At 39.4% G+C, this 21,478-nt stretch overlaps 1 protein-coding gene and 2 pseudogenes across 1 annotated transcript; 1 reads left to right on the forward strand and 2 right to left on the reverse strand.

The window, feature by feature from the left end:
• The first annotated feature begins 317 nt into the window (after window positions 1-317).
• Window positions 318-3,916, forward strand: LOC120287241 (annotated as a pseudogene).
• A 3,557-nt stretch (window positions 3,917-7,473) lies between these two features.
• Window positions 7,474-9,914, reverse strand: LOC120287242 (annotated as a pseudogene).
• Window positions 9,915-11,672: 1,758 nt separating this feature from the next.
• On the reverse strand, window positions 11,673-16,247 carry LOC104417202 (protein NRT1/ PTR FAMILY 5.2). The gene is given in 5 exon segments (XM_039299968.1): window positions 11,673-11,747; window positions 11,749-12,550; window positions 12,998-13,563; window positions 14,913-15,130; window positions 16,094-16,247. Coding segments are annotated over 5 exon segments (1,779 nt in total). The 5' UTR covers window positions 16,212-16,247.
• Between the last annotated feature and the right edge of the window lie 5,231 nt (window positions 16,248-21,478).

Raw genomic sequence — 21,478 nt, forward strand, 5'->3', positions numbered from 1 at the left:
ATTAAGTTTTTTTGGCAAAGATGGATTCAACTAAATATATCAACAACTTGAATTGGGTTCCTTCCTAATGATCTCCCCAAACGAAGGTATCACCATCTTGGATAGCATCCCTTAGGAAACAAAAGAAAAACAAAAACAAAAAACAAACTCGAAGCTAGGGCAAGGAGAGAAAGAAGACAAAAGCAAAGTCACTATGTCGATGGCATGGAAATTATAATCTTCTAGATGCCTCCGTGCGTCTATAAAAAGTCTTTTGGGTTTGAACTTCCATTGTTCAACACTCCTACAAACTCTCAGTTACATATCATATAAACAAAATGTCACTGGTGGAAGGAGGAGTTGATGATTACACCCAAGATGGAACCGTCGATCTCCAAGGAAACCCTGTCTCTCGATCCAAGCGCGGCGGATGGACCGCCTGCACCTTCATCCTTGGTACTGTCTCTCTCTCTCTCTCTCTCTCTCTCTCTCTCTCTGTTTTGAAGAGAAATTTGGTAAATTGCGGGAAGATATCAAACGGACCGGCGACATACAAAATTACATATACAACACAGAATGTATCATCCAACCTTTTTTTTTTCCTTTTTTACCTTTCTTGATGATTTAGTTTTGAAATCTCAATGTCTGAACGACTCATGTTGGGTTTTGAGGGTAACTGGGAAAATTAACCTTCCATCATTTTATCATAGACATGTTTGGCGGTTGTGCCTGACTTGGGCGCTCTCGTGGCACGGCGTTTAATACTTCAGTCGGGTTATGAATATCACAAATTTGAACTTAATTTCCTTGAGAGGGATGGATGTCTAGGCAGAAGGCATAATTAGATACTGGTGGCCATTATTTTCGCACAAAAAGCAAAAAAAAAAATGCCCCATAAATAGTTGGTTGGCTAGCAAATTCTGATATTCTATCTCGTAAATTTAATATTTCAACAAACTGAAAGTACTTTTGCATCTATAAGTCTTCTTAAATCCCATTAGAATCAGAAGTAATCTGATGTGCGGTTGATGATGATAATCAGAATGTCACCAACACGGGCTGGCCAGTATTTTATCCGCTGCATTAAAAGTCAATAAAAATGAGATTTTTTTTTTTTTTTGCTTTGAATTATATTTGTTTAAAGAAAGCACAAGACTCGCACCTAAAAATGACTCTGTCATGATAAAATTCTACATTAGATAGATTTTTAATTAGTCGAGATCTTTATAAATAGTTGATAAAAAGAGAGCTAATAGTAATAGTATCTTCTCCCGACATAATTATCAACCATATGTTGCGATTTGTTACGTTATTTATGTCCCTCATTAAGGCTTAAGTATGATCCAGAGCTTGGGAGAGCTTGCTCCTTAACATGAACTCCAAAAATAAAGGCCAAATTAGAAGCATATATTTGACCCATTTATTCCATTCCTCTAATGATGCATTTTCAATTGAAAAGGAAAAGTTGGTCACGCAAACCGGTGTGTACGTACAACTTTCGTCCCGTGGTCTTTTTCCATGATCTTATGGGTCAATATTCAATTTGCTTTACTTCACTTCAATTTCAGGCATGATGTATTAAGAAATCATAAATCTCTATGCACTTAATATTGGGAAAAAGTTACAAAAACCTCAAACTTTACCCTATCACCTTAAATTCTTTTTTGTAATACCAAAAGCTCCAAACTTATTAATGTATAATATACAAGTTTAGAGTCAATGTGTTACTATGCACATAATTTACGATTTTTTTATGACTTTTGCCCCTTAATATATTGAATAAGTCCGCTTTGTGCATTTTTTTCCCATTAGCACCATTTTTTTTTAAATAAAGAAACTTAACTGAGATCTCATTTTTATTTTTGAAAAAGAGAGAGAGAAGAGTGGAAGCATGCCAGTTAACGAAAATCATTCTCGCGTTGACCTGTTGACTAATGGTTGCGCAGTATTCGAGGTCTTCAGGACCATGGCATACAGCGGTTTTCTGTCCAACCTAGTCCTCTATCTCACCGAGAATCTCCACGAAGGCACGGTGACGTCGGCTAACGATGTCACCAATTGGGTCGGCACGGCTTACATCACCGCCGTCCTTGGCTTGTACGTGGCAGACGCCCATCTCGGCCGTTACTGGACCTCCGTCGTCGCATTGGCCGTCTATCTCACGGTACGTGTCGTCCACATCACCACGCCATCGCCGTACTTCTCCGCTTTCCTCCCAAAAGACATCCTAAAGTCGAACCAAAAAGTCAATATGGAAAAGCTGTTGAGATCCAATATTTCCGCCTTTCGAGAAAAGCTATTGGTTTCGCCTCGTACAAAAGATGCAATTGTTCCGTCATGGGCAAGACAATTAAAGCATACATGTCTTCGCGCAGGGCATGTCGATCTGGACCCTGGCCGTCTCGCTCCCCGGCCTCCAACCGCCTCGCTGCCCGGAGGCCGACGGCGGCAACTACGAGAAGGCCTCGATGCTGCAGCTCGCCGTCTTCTACGGCGCGCTGTACACGCTGGCGGTGGGGAGCGGCGGGGCCGAGGCCAACGTCTCAACGATCGACGCGGACCAGTTCGACGACTTCGACCCGAGGGAGAAGGCCCACAAGCTCGCCTTCTCCAACTGGCGGACGGTCGGCATCTTCTTTGGGAGCCTCTTTGCCAACTTCGTGCTTGCGTATATTCAGGACAATGTAGGCTCGGCCCTCGGGTACGGGTTCCCGACCCTAGGGCTCGCGATCTCTGTGGTGATCTTCCTCGCCGGGACCCCTTTCTACCGCCACCGGGTGCCTGCAGGCAGCCCGCTCACGAGTACGGCCCGGGTCATCGTGGCTGCCGTGAGGAAGTGGAGGGTGCCGGTCCCGAGTGATCGAAGGAGCTTTATGAGCTTGACCCGCAAGAGGATGTCAAGAAGGCGAAATTCAGGATCGACTCAACACCAACTTTGAGGTACTAATTTGCATCAACTTCCACCTCTTCTGTGTTCCGATCTGAAATATTGATACATCAGCTGTGGAGTCGACCCTTTGATAAACTGTGTGGCTCCCTCTCTATGCAGATTCTTGAACAAAGCATGTGTCCGAACCGGCCCGACCTCTCTGTGGAGGCTATGCTCAGTCACCCAAGTCGAGGAGACGAAACAAATGCTGCTTATGATCCCGATCCTGATCGCGACTTTCGTCCCGAGCTGCATGGTGGCTCAAGTCAATACCCTCTTCATCAAGCAAGGAACTACCTTAGATAGCAGCATCGGCAGCTTCAAGATCCCCCAGCGAGTCTAGCCCGATTCGTGACCATATCGGAGCTCGTGTGTTCTGTGATGTATGATCGCTTCTTCGTCAAGCTTATGCGAAGATGTACCAAGAATCCGAGAGGCATCAGTATTCTTTGCAGGATGGGGATCGGCCTCGTTCTCCACATCGTGATCATGACTGTGGCTTCCTTCACCGAGAGATGGAGGCTCCGAGTGGTAAGGGAACACTATTTGGTCGAAGCGAAAGGACAAATCCCACTGACAATCTTCATTCTGCTTCCTCAATTCGTGCTAATGGGAACAGCCAACGCGTTCCTGGAAGGAGCAAAAATCGACTTCTTCTACAACCAAGCGCCGGAGAGCATGAAGAGCCTGGGGACGTCTTATTTAATGATCACGCTGGGGGTCGGGAACTTCCTCAGCAGCTTCCTCCTATCCACGGTCTCGCACATCACCAAGAGGCAAGGCCACCGCGGGTGGATCCTAGACAACCTGAATGCTTCGCACCTCGACTATTACTACGCCTTCTTTGCAGTTTTCAACATCCTGAATTTTGCGTTCTTCCTGTTCGCGGCAAAACTTTATGCTTATCGTGCCGAGGTATCGGGATTAGATGGTGGTGCTCGAGGAAGAGATGAAAGGGCCAGTGCCACAGGAGGAGGAGGAAGTGCTGGTGACATAGCCCTGGTATAGGTAAGATGCCACGGATCGCATTTGTGTGGAAAAGATGATTGTGAAGCGATCTTATGTCCTAAACACTACTTGTTGAATAATATTCAGCGCTTGTACAGCTCTTGGCGTCACTGCTACATGCGTGCCTTTTGCATTTATGTACAGATGATTGTTATTGCGAAAAATAAGTGAGAACAACGTCGGATAGGTATTCACTTAATATGGCTGGCTTTGTTAAACTGAGTAAGATATATACAAATAAATCCTTGCATGACTAATTTACTCTATGTTTAGAAACAAGTTAGCTTTACATCATCATCCATCACCCAGAACAGAAAATCTGCCTTCGAAGAGATCTTCTTTCCAACCTAGCTTGACTTTCAAATGCACCTGATTAATTTCACGACTTGTGAACTTTGTCCCAAGAAAAGTCAATCTTCTTAGTCAAATTTCATATGCAAAGCCTAGATGGCTTTAATTTTTTTTTTTTTATCTTGTGTTAACATATATACTAGGGGAATTGGAAATTTTGTGAATCTTTTATGCTTCGTTTATTTCACAAAAAAATGTAACATTTATGGCAAAATGTTTTCCAAAAAATGCAGCATTTTTCAGTATTTGACTGAAACCTAAAAAAAACCTAGAAATTTTTTTCCGTTGATTAGTGTGAAGAATCTATTTTCTTGGAGAAAATTGCCAAAAATTCGATCTTTAAATTTGTTTATTTTTATTTTTCTTTCTTTTCTTTTTCGTTTTTTTTTTTTTTCTTCTCCCTCTCTCCGATGCAACCACCCCTCGACATGTTGAAGAAGAGGACAAGAGGAGGAGAGCATGCACAAGAAAGGTGGGAACATAAATCATTTTCCACAACTTTAGAAAGGGATTTTCCAACGACCAGAACACGTTTTCTTTGACCACTTTTTCCACACCCCAAGCACCGGAAAGTAAGAAAAAAATTTCTCGAAAGATATTTTCCACGAGCAAACGGAACATGGGTACAAAAATGACACCTGAATTTCTAGATGGCCATCAAAAGAGCACATACATCGTCGTCCCTTAGTTTAATCAAGAATATCATGTTAAACCAAAACAAAGAAGGAAGAAGAGACGACCAATTTTGTCAAACCCTACTAAAAGTTTACGTAACGACCAACACCAAACCCTATTAAATATTCGTCTGAAGTTTATTATTTTAAATATCATTCAGTCTAAAATTTAAAAACCAAAGCTTTTCCTTATCAAAGTTTATCATTTCAAGTATGTCGTAATTTTCATTTGCTTGCCTCCAGGATTCTGTTTTAATCTCAGTAATGCAGTTTAATTTTCCCTTTAATGTTTCGGAACATTTAGTTTCCTTGTCATTTTCTTTCATTCGTCCATTCTTCATTGCAGTTTTCCCTGAATCTTTTACTATGGAGAGAAACCAAGTGCGATCTTCGCCCGGCAATATCACGTCATTCCTGAATAGCATAGACTTTTTAAACAAATGACTGCCGTGAAATTTGACTTCAGACGATGGGAAAGCAAATGGAAGCTCTGCCGTGAAATTTGACTTCAGACGATGGGAAAGCAAATGAAAGCTTCCTCTATGGTTTTAATTCGACCACATAGTGACCCCCATATGGTCATGAATCGGGCAAAAAAATCTTTCAATTTCACAAAAAAATTTCATAATGCTTTTAACGTAAGGCTTATTAACTTCAAAACAGTGCAATTTTGTTAAGGATATAATTGATAAGCACGCCACACAATTTATTGTAGTGGCCAAAAGCTACTGCACTCTTAACTAGGCAAAAACCAATACACACCTCTTGCATATTCAATATTTGGATCCAAAATAGGAGATGCCAATTAGTTGACCTAGACTTAAAAGCTTACTGAAATTCGGAATTCAACTCGAATTTAGAAAGTATTTGAACAATTCCTTGCTCGGTTAAACCAACTAGTCATATTGAGTGAATATTTATCTAATGTGGTTTTGACTCTTTGACGGGTTGTTGGATAGGTGGGATATTTCCTTGTGTGAAACCTAAATTAAGTAATTACATTTTCAGTTCCATCAACTCAAATCCAGTACTTGCATTAATATTGTTTTGGGAGAAAGGAACGTAACATTATCGTTATGTTTTGGGAGAATTGATTGATGCTTTATGTTGCGACCACCATTGACATCTATAAAGTGACTCAATCTGATTTACAAAGTGTGAAATATGGCTAGGGTATTTCTATGTCTCGTGTGATTCGAGTTTTACTGAGATGTTTTACTCTTTTTGGTTCGATTAGGGTTATCTCGGCGTGTTGTGTTTTTGCATTAACATTCTGTGCCACGATAATTATGTGAACTATTAAAAGTCTACATGTGAACCGAATTTGTGGCAATTGGTTTTAAAAAATTGATCTAAAAGTTACCAACTTGACTAGGTTTTATCAAATGAGTCCCAGAAACAATCGTTGTTAGGCTGGATTGTGCTTATTATGCAAAAGCAGAGGGTAAATCACGCTGTTATTATATATTTTCTTAGAAACTTCTATATTGTCATTTATATGGCAACTTGCTATTGGCTTATAATTGAATATAATTGAGTTTCAACATCAACTATTCTTACAACTCTCTGAATAACCATGTATGAACACGAGAAATTGTCACACTTACTCCACGTTGCTGTCATGAAGTCGTAGAAGAATTTTGGTGCTTTAATTCAGATTTCAGAGAGATTATTGCAACAGATTATAAATTAAAATAAAAATAAAAAGAGGAAAAAAACCTATACTGTTTCTTTTCAGGAAATAATATGACTCAACTCATTTATTCTTGAGATGGAAGTCCACAACAGATGTTGCTAAAGTGATGTGCTGCAAGCTTGGGACTATGATTATTGGAAAAGAAAATAACGAAAAATGTAAATTTACATTTGAATTATTTTGTTTACTCACAGAACAAAAGATAAAGATCAAATATATGGGAAAAAAAATTGTATTAATATCCCGAAAAACCCCAAACCGGTATATTTGCGACAAATTTACCCCAAACTATTTTTTGACCACCAAAAACCCCAAATTGGTATACCTTTGACAAATTTACCCCAAACCGGTATACTTGTGACAAATTTACCCTCTGTTAGTTTTCGTTAAATTTTATTCTCAAACTATTAAGTTAAATGACACGCGACAGTTGACTGGTGTACTAATTTAGGATTTTACGTTCCGTTTGTCACAGTTTACAATTTTTGTGATTTTTTTGGCATTAATCCAATTTAGCATATGGTATATTTATCACAAATTTACTAATTTGGGGTTTTTTGCAGTCAAATAAATTAGTTTGGGGTAAATTTGTCATAAATATACCAGTTTAAGGGTTTTTTATAGTCCATCGGGATAAATTTATTCTGAGATATACCCGGTTGAGATTTTTCATGGTTAAAAAAATAGTTTGGGATAAATTTATCACGAGTGTCAATTTGGGGTTTTTCAGGGTATTAACTCAAAAAAATTCATTAAAGTGCTTTTTTTTTTTGGGTCAAAGCATACAGCTGAAAACTATTAGAGAACACGGAAGAAGTGGAAGTTGATGCAAAATTCTATCTCAAGGTTGGTGTTGAGTCGATCTTGAATTTCCCCTTCTTGGCATCCTCTTGCGGGCCGAGCTCATGAATCTCCTTCGGATCACTCGGGGCCGGCACCCTCCACTTCCTCGCAGGGGCCCCGATGACCCGCGCCATCCTCGCGAGCAGGCTGCCCGCAGGCACCCGGTGGCAGTAGAAAGGGGTCCCTGCGAGGAAGACCGCTATCAAGATCGCGAGCCCGAGGGTCAGGAGCCCGCACCAGAGGGCCCAGCACAGTGTCCTGAATTTACAGGGCGGTGTTGGCAAGAAGGGTTCCCATGAAGATGCTGAACATCAACCACTTGAAGGAGTGCTCGTGGGCCTTCTCCCTCGGGCCGAAGTTGTCGAACTGGTCCGTGCCAATCATTGGGATGTTGGGCTTGGTCCCGCTGGTCCCGATCGCCAGCACGTACAGCGCACCGCAGAAGACGGCGAGTTGCAATGTGGAGGGCTTCTTACAAGTGTCGATGTCGGCTTCTAAGCAGTGAGGTTGTTTGAGGCCGGGAAGCGAGATGGCAGGGGTCAACAGAGACATGCCCTATGTGAAGAAAGCTATACATGCTAGTCAGATCGCTTTTCAATTGTCTCGTCCAAACGAAAAAAAAGTATGTTTTGGACGAGGAGCCAGTCAATCGCTTTTCAATAAAGTAATATATAATACAATAAAGAAAGCAACATGCCTATCTTGATTGGTAGTGGGGGGTATACATATCGTATAAGACAAATTTCTCCACATTCTTGTGTCTAGAGCGTGTTTCTTTGTAATTTATCATAGACTAATTAGAAAGATGATAATTAAAAACATTGATTTCATGGCAGTTCGGACAAAAATTCACTAAGAATTAGATTCAATCTAGGATCAATTTCTCCTCCAAAAAGAAATTCATCAAAATTGACTTATCCCTAACAATAATCAATCAATACAACCTCGCAATAAGGAAATATAACGCCAAAATGATGAGGAGACAAATGCCTTAAATTTTAGCCAATTTCGTTTATACTTGGTCTTTGAATCATGATCGCAAAGAATATTTTTTTTTTCTCTTCTCTGTACTCTCAGGTGGGCAATCTATTTTTCTCGTCTCTCCACTGTCTCGCACGAAACAGCCCCACTTCTTTCTTTCTTTTCCGCTTTAACTTTTTGGCCACCTTTTTCTATTCCTTTTCTTTTGTTTTCCTCATGTGTTAGCTTACGCCACACAGCCACCTTTCTCTATTGATTTGATTGTTGGAATTTTGGAAGGATGTTGAGTCCTTCACGGCAAATGATTTTTTATTTAGTTATTTCACCTTTGGACTTTTCGGTCGCGTGGATGATAAGTAGTTGATGGATGGAATTCAGAATATTCTACATCGGCAAACAAAAGCGAAAAAAAGAATTACTAACTTGTACAAAACGAATCCCTCATGTATTAGAAGTTGTCGACTAGTACGGAATCAATAAGTACTCATAAATCTGTTGGTAAATTAAATTAATCATATGCCACTAACGTGTCATGACAATAAATTTAATGTCTCCTCATTCGACATAGACAAATGAGAAAATACATTGTAGATTTTTTTATAAACGTGTTCATAAACTAAATTAGTTATATTAAAGCATCTTGACAATAAATGTGATGTGCTTTTTTTTCCAACAAAGACTAGTTGCAAATTACATTTATGCCCTTTTTGCACTCAATCATGCATGTGCTTCCTGTAAACTTTTTTGGAATGGATTTTCGCCACTAATCAATCTTGAGAAATAGTCAAGCTTTTCTTGAGCTATACCCCTAAATTAACTACTAGATTAGTCAAACATGGTTGGCTTCGGTTAATTTTTTGAATTCAAGTAGTTCGGTTACTTAGCCGGATCAAAATTATATCTTTTTTAACTACCAAATTCTATTGTATTTTTAAAAAAGTCAAATTCAAGCTCGGACCGATCTCGAACTTGATAAAATTATGCTCCGATCGTGTATCAAGCTGGGCGGAATTGAGTGGATTCGAGCTCAAGTATTAGAAAAACTCTGTCAACTCAGTTCAGATTATATCCTCTACTTATTTTAAGAACTTATCAGGCTGAATTTTCTGCCCAGGTTAGCATATTTTTCACATGTCAATCTGATTTATTTGGGATACACCAAAGCTCATGGCTATAAGTTTCCACGTTGACACACTTCGATGGCAATGTGCAGGACACGCACCGTGAGATAGATGGTGGATGCAACGACGATGGTCTGATAACGGCCGAGCTGGGCGTCTCCGAGGTGCACGCCAAGGATTGGCATGATCCAAACGATGCCGACCCAGTTGGTGACGTTGTTGGCCGCCTTGTCTGTGCCGCCTTGGTGAAGCTTCTTGGTCATACAGAGGGCAAGGTTGGACGAGATTCCATGATACATCATCCTTTCGAATGTTTGCGTTTTAAAGAGCATTTGGGGAAAATGTAGGGTTTGTTGATGAGAAAACTGTTTTTTAGAAATTATTTTTCAACTTTCTAATATTTGGATGGTGGAAAAACTAATTAATATACATAAAACGTTTTTAAAACAACAATCTTAGATTGTGAGAAAACAATATCTTCTTCTAGTAAGAAGGAATCACTTTCTTTAAACCACCAAACAAATGAAAACTCCTTAGAAAATATTTTCCTTGTGAAACGGGCCATAAAAGTGTATTTGTATGAAAATAAATAATTTTTTTTTAAAAAAGTCATGATAAAAGAAATTTTTTTTCGAGAAATCATTTGTAATGAAAATATTTTCCATGTTTCTTGTTAAGAAAGTCATTTTCCTAATTTTAAGTATACATAATTTCTTTGATTGTAAATGGTATTCCATTGACTGATCAATTTCAACAAACCAAACACATTCTTTCACAGAAACAAACACACCCTAAGCTAAAGGGTTTATAATTCTGAAAGAAGCTCAACAACTAGCAGCACTTAGGTGAAGGTTTTAGGCGGTGAGCCAAATTTACCACCCGACAAAGAGTAAGAATAACATTGGATAGATATTCACTCAAAACGACTGGCTTTATTTATTTTATTGGTCAGATGCATTTTAACATACTTCCTTCCAAATTTAACAGGGAAGGGTTTGAGGCTGACAAATCACTAAACTAATGTTGATCGGTCAAAGTAAAAGAGCGAACATTCTATCAGTTCTTGTTTTTATTAGGTATAATCAAAAGGAGGAGGATGTTCTTGTGAGCAGTTTTTTGTTCCAAAAATTAATGCTATTCGAGAATGACATGGCATTGCTAGGCGAAGATCGCACTTGCGTTGAAATTTGACTTCAGATGACATGAAAATAAATGAAAGCTTCCTCTCTGGTTTAAGGGAAAACATCTTGACTAAGAGTATCGACTTTTCTTGGGACAAAGTTTACAAGTTGTGGAATTAATCAGGTGCATTTGAAAGAGTTAAGCTAGGTTGGAAAAAATCCGTGTTGCGTAGGAGAAGCACACGACTGAAGATGATGTAATGGGGGGAAAGGAAAGAAGATCTCTTCGAAGGCAAATTTTTTGTTTTGGGTAATGGATGATGTTAAGCTAACTCGTTTCTAAACACAGAGTAAATTAATTATGTAATGATGATCTTACTCGGTTTACCAAAGCCAACCGTATTGAGTGAATATCTATCCGACATTATTCTTACTCTTTGTCGGGTGGGCAGATAAGTGGGGTAATTTCTTACGTAAAATCAAAATCAATTAATTACGTGTTAAATTCCCTTGACCTAGATCTGTTACTTTTATCATTACAGTCCATGCCCAAGTTGTGAGTAATTTTTGTGAAGAGTTGTCTTGCATGGAATTGTGATGACTAAACACTACATAAATTATGGATGTAATTTGGACATTCGGAAAAACATCAAAAATATTTGAATAACTCCAGTGAAATTGTGATACTCTTTATATCACTTGCTATAATGGAATCCTATGATACTCCACCTATAAAGTAAATTACTTATATTGCATTTTGACCAAATCATATAAATGTAATGTCCGATTACTTTATTTTTCACAACAACAATCATCTGTACATAAATGTAAAGGCATGCATGTAGCAGTAACGGCAAGAGCTGTACAAGTGCCGAAAATTATTCACCAAGTAGAGTTTAGGATATAAGATAGTTTCACAATCATCTTTTCCACACAAATCCGATCCATGGCATTTTACCTATACCAGAGCTATGTCACCAGCACTTCCTCCTCCTTCTGCGGCACCGACTCTTTCTTCTCCTCCTCGAGCACCACCATCCAATCCTGATACCTTGGTGCGAGACGCATAGAGTTTTGCCACGGACAGGAAGAAAGCAAAATTCAGGATGTTGAGCACTGCGAGGAAGAAATAGTAATAGTCGAGGTGCGAAGCATTTAGGTTGTCTAGGATCCACCCGTGGTGGGCGTGCCTCTTGGTGATGTGCGAGACCGTGGATAGTAGGAAGCTGCTGAGGAAGTTGCCGACCGCCATGGTGATCATTAAATAAGACGTGCCCAGGGTCTTCATGCTCTCCGGCGCTTGGTCATAGAAGAACTCGGCTTTCGCTACTTCCAGGAAAGCGTTGGCTGTTCCCATGAGCACGTATTGAGGAAGCAGAATGAAGATCGTCAGTGGGATTTGTCCTTCCGATTCAACCAAATTGTGTTCCCTAGCCACTCGGAGCCTCCATCTCTCGGCGAAGGACGCCACAGTCATGATCACGATGTGGAGGACAAGGCCGATCCCCATCCTATGGAGAAGACCGATGCCTTTCGGGTTCTTGGTCCATCTTTGCATGATCTTGACGAAGATGCGGTCATACGCCACAACACACACAAGCTTCGATATGGTCACGAATTTGGCTAGACTCGCGGGGGGGATCTTGAAGCTGCCAATGCTTCTATCTAAGGTAGTTCCTTGCATGACAAAGAGGGTATTGGTTTGGGCCACCACGCAGCTCGGAATGAAAGTCACGATCAGGATTGGAATCATCCACAGCATTTGTTTTGACTCCTCGACTTGGGTCACCGAGCATAGCTTCCACGGAGAAGTAGAGCTGGTTTGGACGCATGCTTTGTTCAAGAATCTGCATTTGAGAGTGAGTGTCAAATCATGTGCTATTATAACCCTTATCATGAACAGGTTTAACTCCCGAAACAATGTTCAAATGCTGCACATCCTCGTTCCATCAAGTGTCCATGGATAACTTCTTTTTGCTAGCAATACTTCGTGAATTTTGTTTCATGTATGCACAATTATGAAACTAAGGCATCTACTTATGATTTAATCAATGATTTCTATTTGAAAATACATAACATGTGATAGTGATTTGCAATTGCTTTTGGAAAACTCATATTTCAGACGAAAATGAATAGAATAGAGTAAAAATGCGTGAATCAATACATAATGAAAGACATAAATTTTATATATAGCACACGATCGCCCATTTTGCTGAACTATTCCGATGGACGGTTGATGTATAAATATTTCACATTGGAACACAGATTAATTAGAAGTTGATGCAAATTACTACCTCAACGTTGGTGTTGAGTCGATCTTGAATTTCCCCTTGTTGGCATACTCTGGCGGGTCAAACTCATAAAGCTCCTTCGGATCACTCGGGACCCGCACCCTCCACTTCCTCCCGGCAGCCACGATGACCTGCGCCATCCTTGTCAACGGGCTACCTGCAGGCACCCGGTGCCGGTAGAAAGGGGTGCCTGCCAGGAAGATCGCAACTGAGATAGCGAGCGCGAGGGTCGGGAGCAAAAAACCAAGAGCCCAGCTCACATTTTCTTGAATGTAGACGAGGACGGTTCTGGCAAAGAGTGTCCCAACGAAGATGCTGAACATCCTCAACTTGAAGAAGGAGAGCTTGTGGGCCTTCTCCTTCGAGTCAAAGTCGTCGAACTGGTCCGCGCCGATGGTTGAGATGTTGGGCTTGGTCCCGCTGGTCCCAACCGCCAGCATGTACAGTGCGCCGTAGAAGACGGTGAGCAGCAATGTGGAGGCCTTCTTGCAATTGTCTACGTTGGCTTCCGAGCAGTGAGAAGGGTTGAGGCCCGGAAGCGAGACGGCCAGGGTCAACCCCAACATGCCCTATGTGAAGCAAGATAGATATGCTTAATCGTCTCATCTAAACGGAAAAAAGTATATTTTTTGCGTGTGAGCCACGTCAATCGCTTTTCAATTAAGTGATTATATAATATGTTGATAAAATAATATACCTGTCGTGATCGGTAATAGGTGGTATACTGATTATATAAGACTTTCTCCACATTACATGTGTCTAATTAGAAACATTGATTTCATGGTAGTGCCTATTGATTTGGCAGTTTAGTAATCTTTCACAATGTCGCAAAGTAGTATCGACGACTCTTTGATTGAACTCCGCTTACATAGTACGAGCAATTTATTAAGTGTTTGATGACGATACATGGCTTCTTTCCTGTTATTGAGAAGTGGTTCTTATATTCAAGTGCCCTTTTAGACTTTTCATAAAGGTGTATTGACAAATTAATTAATCATACAACCTTAATGAGTCTGGACTATAAATTTAATGTACTTTTTCGACAGACAAACTGATACATTTTAGACTTTTGTGCACCATATAATTTAAGTGCTTCCTCTTAACTTTTGGGATGGATTTTCGCCGCTAGTGAGAAATAGTCAAGCTTCTCTTGAGCTACCCCGAATTCAACTACTAGATTAGTCCATCTAGGTTCCGTTCGACGGTCAAACTCATATATTTTTAACTACACATGCATGCACATATGTATACTATAAATAGCTAAAATATATAGTTCAACAAATTGTATTTTAAGAACTTGAATTCGAGCACAGTCCAATCTCAAACTTGAGATATAAAGCTCTAATCATGTATCCTAGGCACTCGAGCTTGAGTATTGATCAAATTGTGTCAATTGGATTCACATCCTTTACTTTTGTGGGATAATTATACAATGATCCATAAACTTTAACCCAATATATAATGTTGTATTAAACTTTTAATTTATTCAATATAGCTCGGGAACATTTGACACATATTCTATTTAGTCATTGGACTATATAAAATTTTCAATATTATCTTTAAATTTGAATTAATGGAAGAATAACATTAGATAATTTTAAATTTTCTAAAAACCATTTGAACAAATTAAAAATTTAAAGACAATATTGTAAATTGAGTCAAAACTCATGAATTCTTTATATTATTTTCCCTTCAAAGAATATATTAGGTTGAACTTTTAGGCCAACTTAACTTGATTTTAACATGTTACTCTTGGATGCCAACAGGCATGCGCCCTGCTGAAGAGTACTAGGTCTGAGGTTCGATTCCTATGAACAGCACACACACATGTACATAATAGAAAGGAGAGAGACAAAAAACAAAACACATCAGAGTCTCCGAATTGACACACTTGGATGGCGATGCGGGCGACCCTTACCATGAGATAGATGGCGGATGCGATGAGGAAGGTCCAGTAACAGCCGAGATGGGAGTCTGCCAAGTATGCGCCGAGGACGGCAGTGGCTCGAACGGTGCCGACCCAGTTGGTCACATTGTTGGCTGACTGAACCGTACCTTCTTGAAGCTTCCTGGTCAAATAGAGGACGAGATTGGACGAAATTCCATAGTACGCTACCCTCTCGAGAACTTGAAACGCTGCACCAATTTAGTCAAAGAGTCAATATGTAAATGATTATCGGGAATTTGACATTACTAGATAGTCTTCTACCGTTGTTTTTTCCTTTTTACAAAGACTAGATTTCGCTCATGTTTATCTAGTAAAAGAAAATCCTGCCACTAAATGAAATGTATAACTAGCAAATGTCGTAAAAATTTATCTAAAATCATGCGAAGCCAACTTATTTTATATGGCAAGAGTGTACTAGCAGATTTATGATTTCTCAATATGCCGTGCCTTTCGAACAAAAAAAAAATGCTGTGTTGAAAATCTAAGTAATATATATATATGAGAGAGAGAGAGAGAGATACTGACATCATGGAAAATGAAGGAGGGAAAGTGAAGAGTACCCAAGTTCGCGTGATGTATGGACAAAATGACAATAAACAAAATCTTCTTATTTTTTCTTGACTTTTAAGACGGTATATAAAATAGGCGTGGCCATTGGCACCTGTGAACTTACTAGCAATTTGCTTTCAACGTACCATAAACTAAATACACGTCATGATTCTAATGGGATTTAAGGAAGACTTATTAATGTCAAAGCACCTTCAATGGGTTTAAATGTTAAATTGGAAATGAATATCAAGATTTGCTAGCCAAACCTCCAATATAACAAGTTGAAGAAAGAAACTTCAGCTGTTTATCATCTCATGTCGTTTTTCAAATTTCTACGATGAGAATGGAGGTTGTCAGTTAGGTTAACAATCAAACATTGTGAGTTCTAAACAGCATCATCAAGATATCAAAAAAAGAAAAGGAAGAACCAAGAGGCTGCTCCAAAGTATGTAGGAGAGCATGCATCCATTCAAGTCCTAGTCCAACCACTTAACACCACCAGCAAAATGTTCTGCGACCCACGAACGCAGACTTCCCATCATTCACGTGTAATATGCGCACAGAGAGAGAGAGAGAGAGAGAGAGAGAGAGAGAGAGAGTACCAACGACGAAGGAGCAAGCGGTCCATCCGCCGCGCTTCGATCGACGGACAGGATTTCCTCGGAGATCAACGGTCCCATCTTGGGTGTAATCATCAGCTCCTTCTTCCACCAGTGACATTTTCTATGTGTATAAAGATATGAGTTTGTGTTTCTCTGGGTGTTGCACGATACAAGCTCTTCTGCACTAAAAGCTATCCTCTGCCAAGAGCTTCGCAACGCTAAAGCGACCCTTTTATAGTATAGATCCGTCTCCAGAATGGCCCGCAAATGGTGTCCCGATTGGAAATGACATGAACGCCCTTCCCACGCCTTCTACTTTTGTCGTCTTCTTGCAATTTGCTTTTCCTCTGTTCTTTAAGAGATGCCACCTCATACGTGAGTCTTGAATATGTGATAATGGCCATTTTTATTATGGACGAGTTTAGCGGATCTGACTGTCACACGGGTGGCCGAGGATAAACCCATAAACTAGTCATTGTCAAGGAAAGATCATCTTATGCCTAAAATTTCCAACATAGATGGTAAGCATGCGGTCAATAAGGAAAATATATCGATCTGGCAATGTAATGTTATTCATAAGTAAGATTCGTCATGCAAGTCCTCATGAATACTCATGTTGATTGTTTCGGCTTATGTAAAATGCACACGAGCATTTTAAAATTGTACATATACTTTGAACACTACCTTCTAGACTTTGCCCAAATCGAACATATTGCTGGCCTATTCATCACTTGGATAATGATTTTATAGGGGTTTGTTGTAAAGCTATTCGAACTTAGCATGTCAAGGCAAGATTACATGACCTAACTTCTTGGCAAGCTAAGAGGATATTTTATCATCGGTCACATGACTGATATGGCATTACTAACCAATTACATTAAAAAAGTGATATTTGTCACAAATTATTTTTATGTTTGAATTTTGAAGGGACCATCTTTTATTGGTCGATTTCTCCACGTGGCCTGTCATATATGAAATGCATTCTCCCTCCACGCTTAATAGTTTTCAAATGTGTGCTTTGACAAAATTTCACTGAAACACAATGACAGTAAATAACCTACCACTACTGTTCGTCTTACCATTTCTCTCTGTCTCTCTCTCTCTCTCTCTCTCTCTAGTTTTTCTCTATCTAATTTATTAACTTTTCTCTCCCTAGCTTATCTCTCTCTAGTTTTTCTCTCTCTAGGATTTCTCTCCCTATTATTGACTTTTTTCTCTTTAGCTTATCTCTCTCTTTTTCTCTCTCTAACTTATTCACTTTTCTCTCTCTCTTTCCAGTTAAGTTGATTTCCCCATCTCTCACCTCACACGTATTGTGATAATCAAAGGCACCCCGATCCTTTTCTCATCTCTCACGTCGCACGGATTGGAATAATCAAAGGCACCAACTCTTTTTCTCTCTCTTTCCAATTGAGTTGATTTCCCCATCTCTCACTTCGCACGTATTGGAATAATCAAAGGCACCCCGATCCTTTTCTCTCTCTTTCCAGTTGAGTTGATTTCCCCATCTCTCACCTCGCGCGGATTGTAATAATCGAAGGCACCCCGATCCTTTTCTCTCTCTCTTTCCAGTTGAGTTGATTTCCCCATCTCTCACCTTGAACGTATTGTAATAATCAAAGGCACCCGATCGGGAAATGACACAAAATCCTCCCCATGTCGACTCTCTACTTTTGTCTTCTTCTTGCGATTTGCTTTCTTTTTAGCATTTCCTCTGTTCTTTAAGAGGTCTCACCTCGTACGCAAGTCTTAACACATGATTATGGCCATTTTTATCATGGACGAGATTCAGCGGATCTAACTGTCACGTGATTGGCCGAAAATACACCAATAAACTACTCACTAGCAAATACATGTAGGCAGGGGTGAGCTATAGAATCACCTGAATTGGGAAGTACCCAAATTGGATTGAACCGACTAATTCAAGCCAATACCCAAGAGCGCCGGTCCAGTTCCTGGTACCTTAAATTTGGGATTGGGAATTTCCTATCTAGTTCAATTTCAAGGTTGGACTAGACCACCCGAACTAGATCGATTTATTTATTTTTATTTTTATTTTTAAAGAAATGCAGTGAAGTGTAAACCCTAATTTTCATGCCTCCTCTTTCCCTCTGGGCTTCACGCCTCTTTCCCTCTCGCCTCTCATGTCTCGCTCTCTCCTTCTCTCGGCATCCCTCTTGCTCGACTCTCAGACGACGACACGACACCACCTTCTCTCACCTGAGTTGTGTCCCTTTTGCTCGAGCTTGACACCTGCCTCTCGCAATCTCATCAAGACAATATCCAATGCTCTGTTTTCTAGCTGTGTGTCGTGTGTCCTTTCATTGTCGTCTGCCGTTGTGCTAATTTCCTAAACCTCTGCGCTTTTGCTCAGTAAAGTCTTTTCGTGAGGTGTTTGTCGAATTTGGGTTGCGAGCATCACATACTAATTCTTGACAATATCCAATGCTCTATTTTCTAGTTGTGTGTTGTGCGTGCTTTCATTGTCGTCTGCCGTTGTGGTAATTTTATAAACCTCTGCGCTTTTGCTCGGTAGTAGCCATTTCGTGAGGTGTTCCTCGAATTTGGGTTGCGAGCTTCACGTGCATCTCAATTAATTGTTATTGGCTTCAATATGCATTTTGCTTGATTCAAGTGATCTATCATATGTGAATGGAAGTGGACAAATCCAATATGTGATGACTCCGATAATGGGCTCACTAGAACTAGAACATGATGGTGAAGAAGACCTCAAAGAGGCATTAAACAAAAGCAAGGTATCTCCAAATTGTCCTTCCAATAAACAAAAATCAGCAATTTAGCTTCATTTTCGTATAGGCACAATTGAGAAGGAGTGAGACCAACATTTCAAATTGCAATTGAAAAATTGAGAGCAGTTTTGTCTTTCTAATGTAAATGGGAGTGGATATAGTTATCTAGGGATGGAAAAAGCGTCGCCCGAAATTTAATATTAATTTTCCAAATTAATCAGTCTCACACCATAAATTTCCACTTTAATGGGTCGAAAGACGATGCGTGCCTCGCTGTATTCAACTCTCCGTTCACTCTCTCCTCAATGTGCTCATCCAAAATTGTTTATTATTACATCCGCTTTCCATAACATCACGTCGCTTTTCTTGCAAGCATTATCGTGCAATTCTTCATGTTGGGGATGGTCCGGTCTTATGTGTACTTTCCTGGAAACTTTGCCGTATGTTCATATGCTCTCGTATGAATATTATAATGTCCCTCGACCAGCGGCAGAAATCAACATTCTTGCATGAGTCACAATGTTGCAACGTGCAGGCATCTCAGTCCAGGTGATTTGATAACTTCCTGAAACCTAGAATTAAACCAATATTTATTGAATCCAAATTTTAAGAACTCGGAACTGGATCAGTTCCAGCGGGAAGCATCCAAAACCGATCGATTTGGTATGATTCAAGTACTCACCCCTAAGGTATCCATATTTGGAGGAGTAGGTGAATGTACCTGTGAAGGAAATGATCTTTCTATGAAAATAAAAAAATCTAAAGTAATTAATGAATAAAATATTGTAGAATCTAAAATGGCTCTAGTCTACGGTCAGATGAATGAACCCCTATCTAATATGACCATCATACACAAAATGCTTACTCTCTCCGCGCTCGCCCATTATCTTTTCCTCTAATAGTTTTCAGCTGCACGCTTTTACCAAAAAATCACTAAAAAAAGAAAGTTCTTTTCTATATTTTCCATTTTTCCTTCTTAATCTGTAAGCAAAACAAAATAATTAGATGATTTCTTTTCCTACTCATTATCTTCCTATCATACAATTGAATATTTTCCTTTAAAATCTTTTTCTACCTCTTCCACTCGCATTTCTTTCCATGAGTTTTTAGTATTATTTCCTTTACATTTTGGTCGATTATTGTTGTTTTATAAAATTTATAATCAGTAAAGGAAAAAAAAAAAGTAAACAATGGCATAGCCGCATAACTCTTTAGTCTATCATCTTGAGTCTATTCGCATATGTACAATTGATGACATGACATTTTCTATTTGAATGCTTGCATTCTCAATTGAAGGTTTTACTTCTATGAAGCCTCCAGTGCATCACCTTAGCAACGTCTCTTGTTGACTACCTGGTTTACGATTATTAAATCGGGTCATGCAATTTCATGGAAATCGAAATTATGGGAGTTTTTTTCCTCCTTTCTTTTCGATGCTTTCGCAATAATGTTTCCGAAATCTGAATTAAAACAACACGGACCTCTCCGGCTTCATGAAAGCAACGTTTAGTGAGTGGGACGGACAATCTCTCATGTTCACACATGGTTTTTATTTTTATTTTTTGGTCGGCACGCATGGTTGAAATTTTATATTCAAATAGTAACGAGTTTGGTGTTGACCGTTTATCTTATCCGTAGTTTGGTTTGAGAGAAATGGGGATTGAAACTTTATATTCTAATAGCAAGTTAATATAGATTTGTCAAAGAATATATTTCATAAACGCGTGATTGACCTTCTGCTTTTGCTTAATTCGCAAACTCCAGCTAAACAAGGGCCGTTTCTAGAACTCTTTAAACAAAAACTAATCAAGTTGATTATTTCAAGCGAAACTTTGGACTAATTGTCCCAAAGGCAGTCCACAATAAACTTCTAATACTTCACATAATTGTTGTTGTCCACAACGGAAATGCAAGAACCCGGCAAGACAAGATAACCCTAGTCGAACAAAAGAGAGTACGTTATCGGAGGAAAACTCAAATTGCGCGAGATATAGATATTCATTAGAGAGTTTTGTGCACTTTGTAGATAGGATCGAGTCATCTTACCAATTTTGTCCATGGGGGTTGCAACATAGAGCATCTAAGACTGCGTTCCTTTCTCTCAAGACAACTTTAGTAACAGATCTAAGTCACTGAGAACTAAACATGTGATTACTTAATTTTGATTTCACATAAGGAAAAACTCCACCTGTCTACCCATTGGACAAAGAGTAAAAATTACATCGGATGGATATTCGGTGAATATGATTGGCTCGTTAAACTGAGTAAGCAATTTACATACATATACACACATTAGTAATTTACTTTCTATGGTTTAGTAACGAGTAGCTTTACGTCATGTTGTATAAATATAATGGCTGTCGAAAAAATCTGTCTACCTTTCCCCCCACATATAGTTTTCAGTCGTGTGCTTCTTCTAGGCGTAGACGGATTTTCTTCCAACCTTGCTTGACTCTTTCAAATACACTTGATTAATTCCACAACTGGTGAAATTGGAGCCAAGAAAACTCAAGGTTACACAGTCAATTCTTATATTTGTACATGCAACGCCTAGATGGCTTTAGCTGATGACTATTATAACCAACATCAGAATAGCAAGATTCGAGTCCCTTTAATTTCAAATAGGTTAAAAATC

This window comes from Eucalyptus grandis, chromosome 8, assembly GCF_016545825.1.
Source record: "Eucalyptus grandis isolate ANBG69807.140 chromosome 8, ASM1654582v1, whole genome shotgun sequence".
NCBI classification, from domain to species: Eukaryota; Viridiplantae; Streptophyta; class Magnoliopsida; order Myrtales; family Myrtaceae; genus Eucalyptus; species Eucalyptus grandis.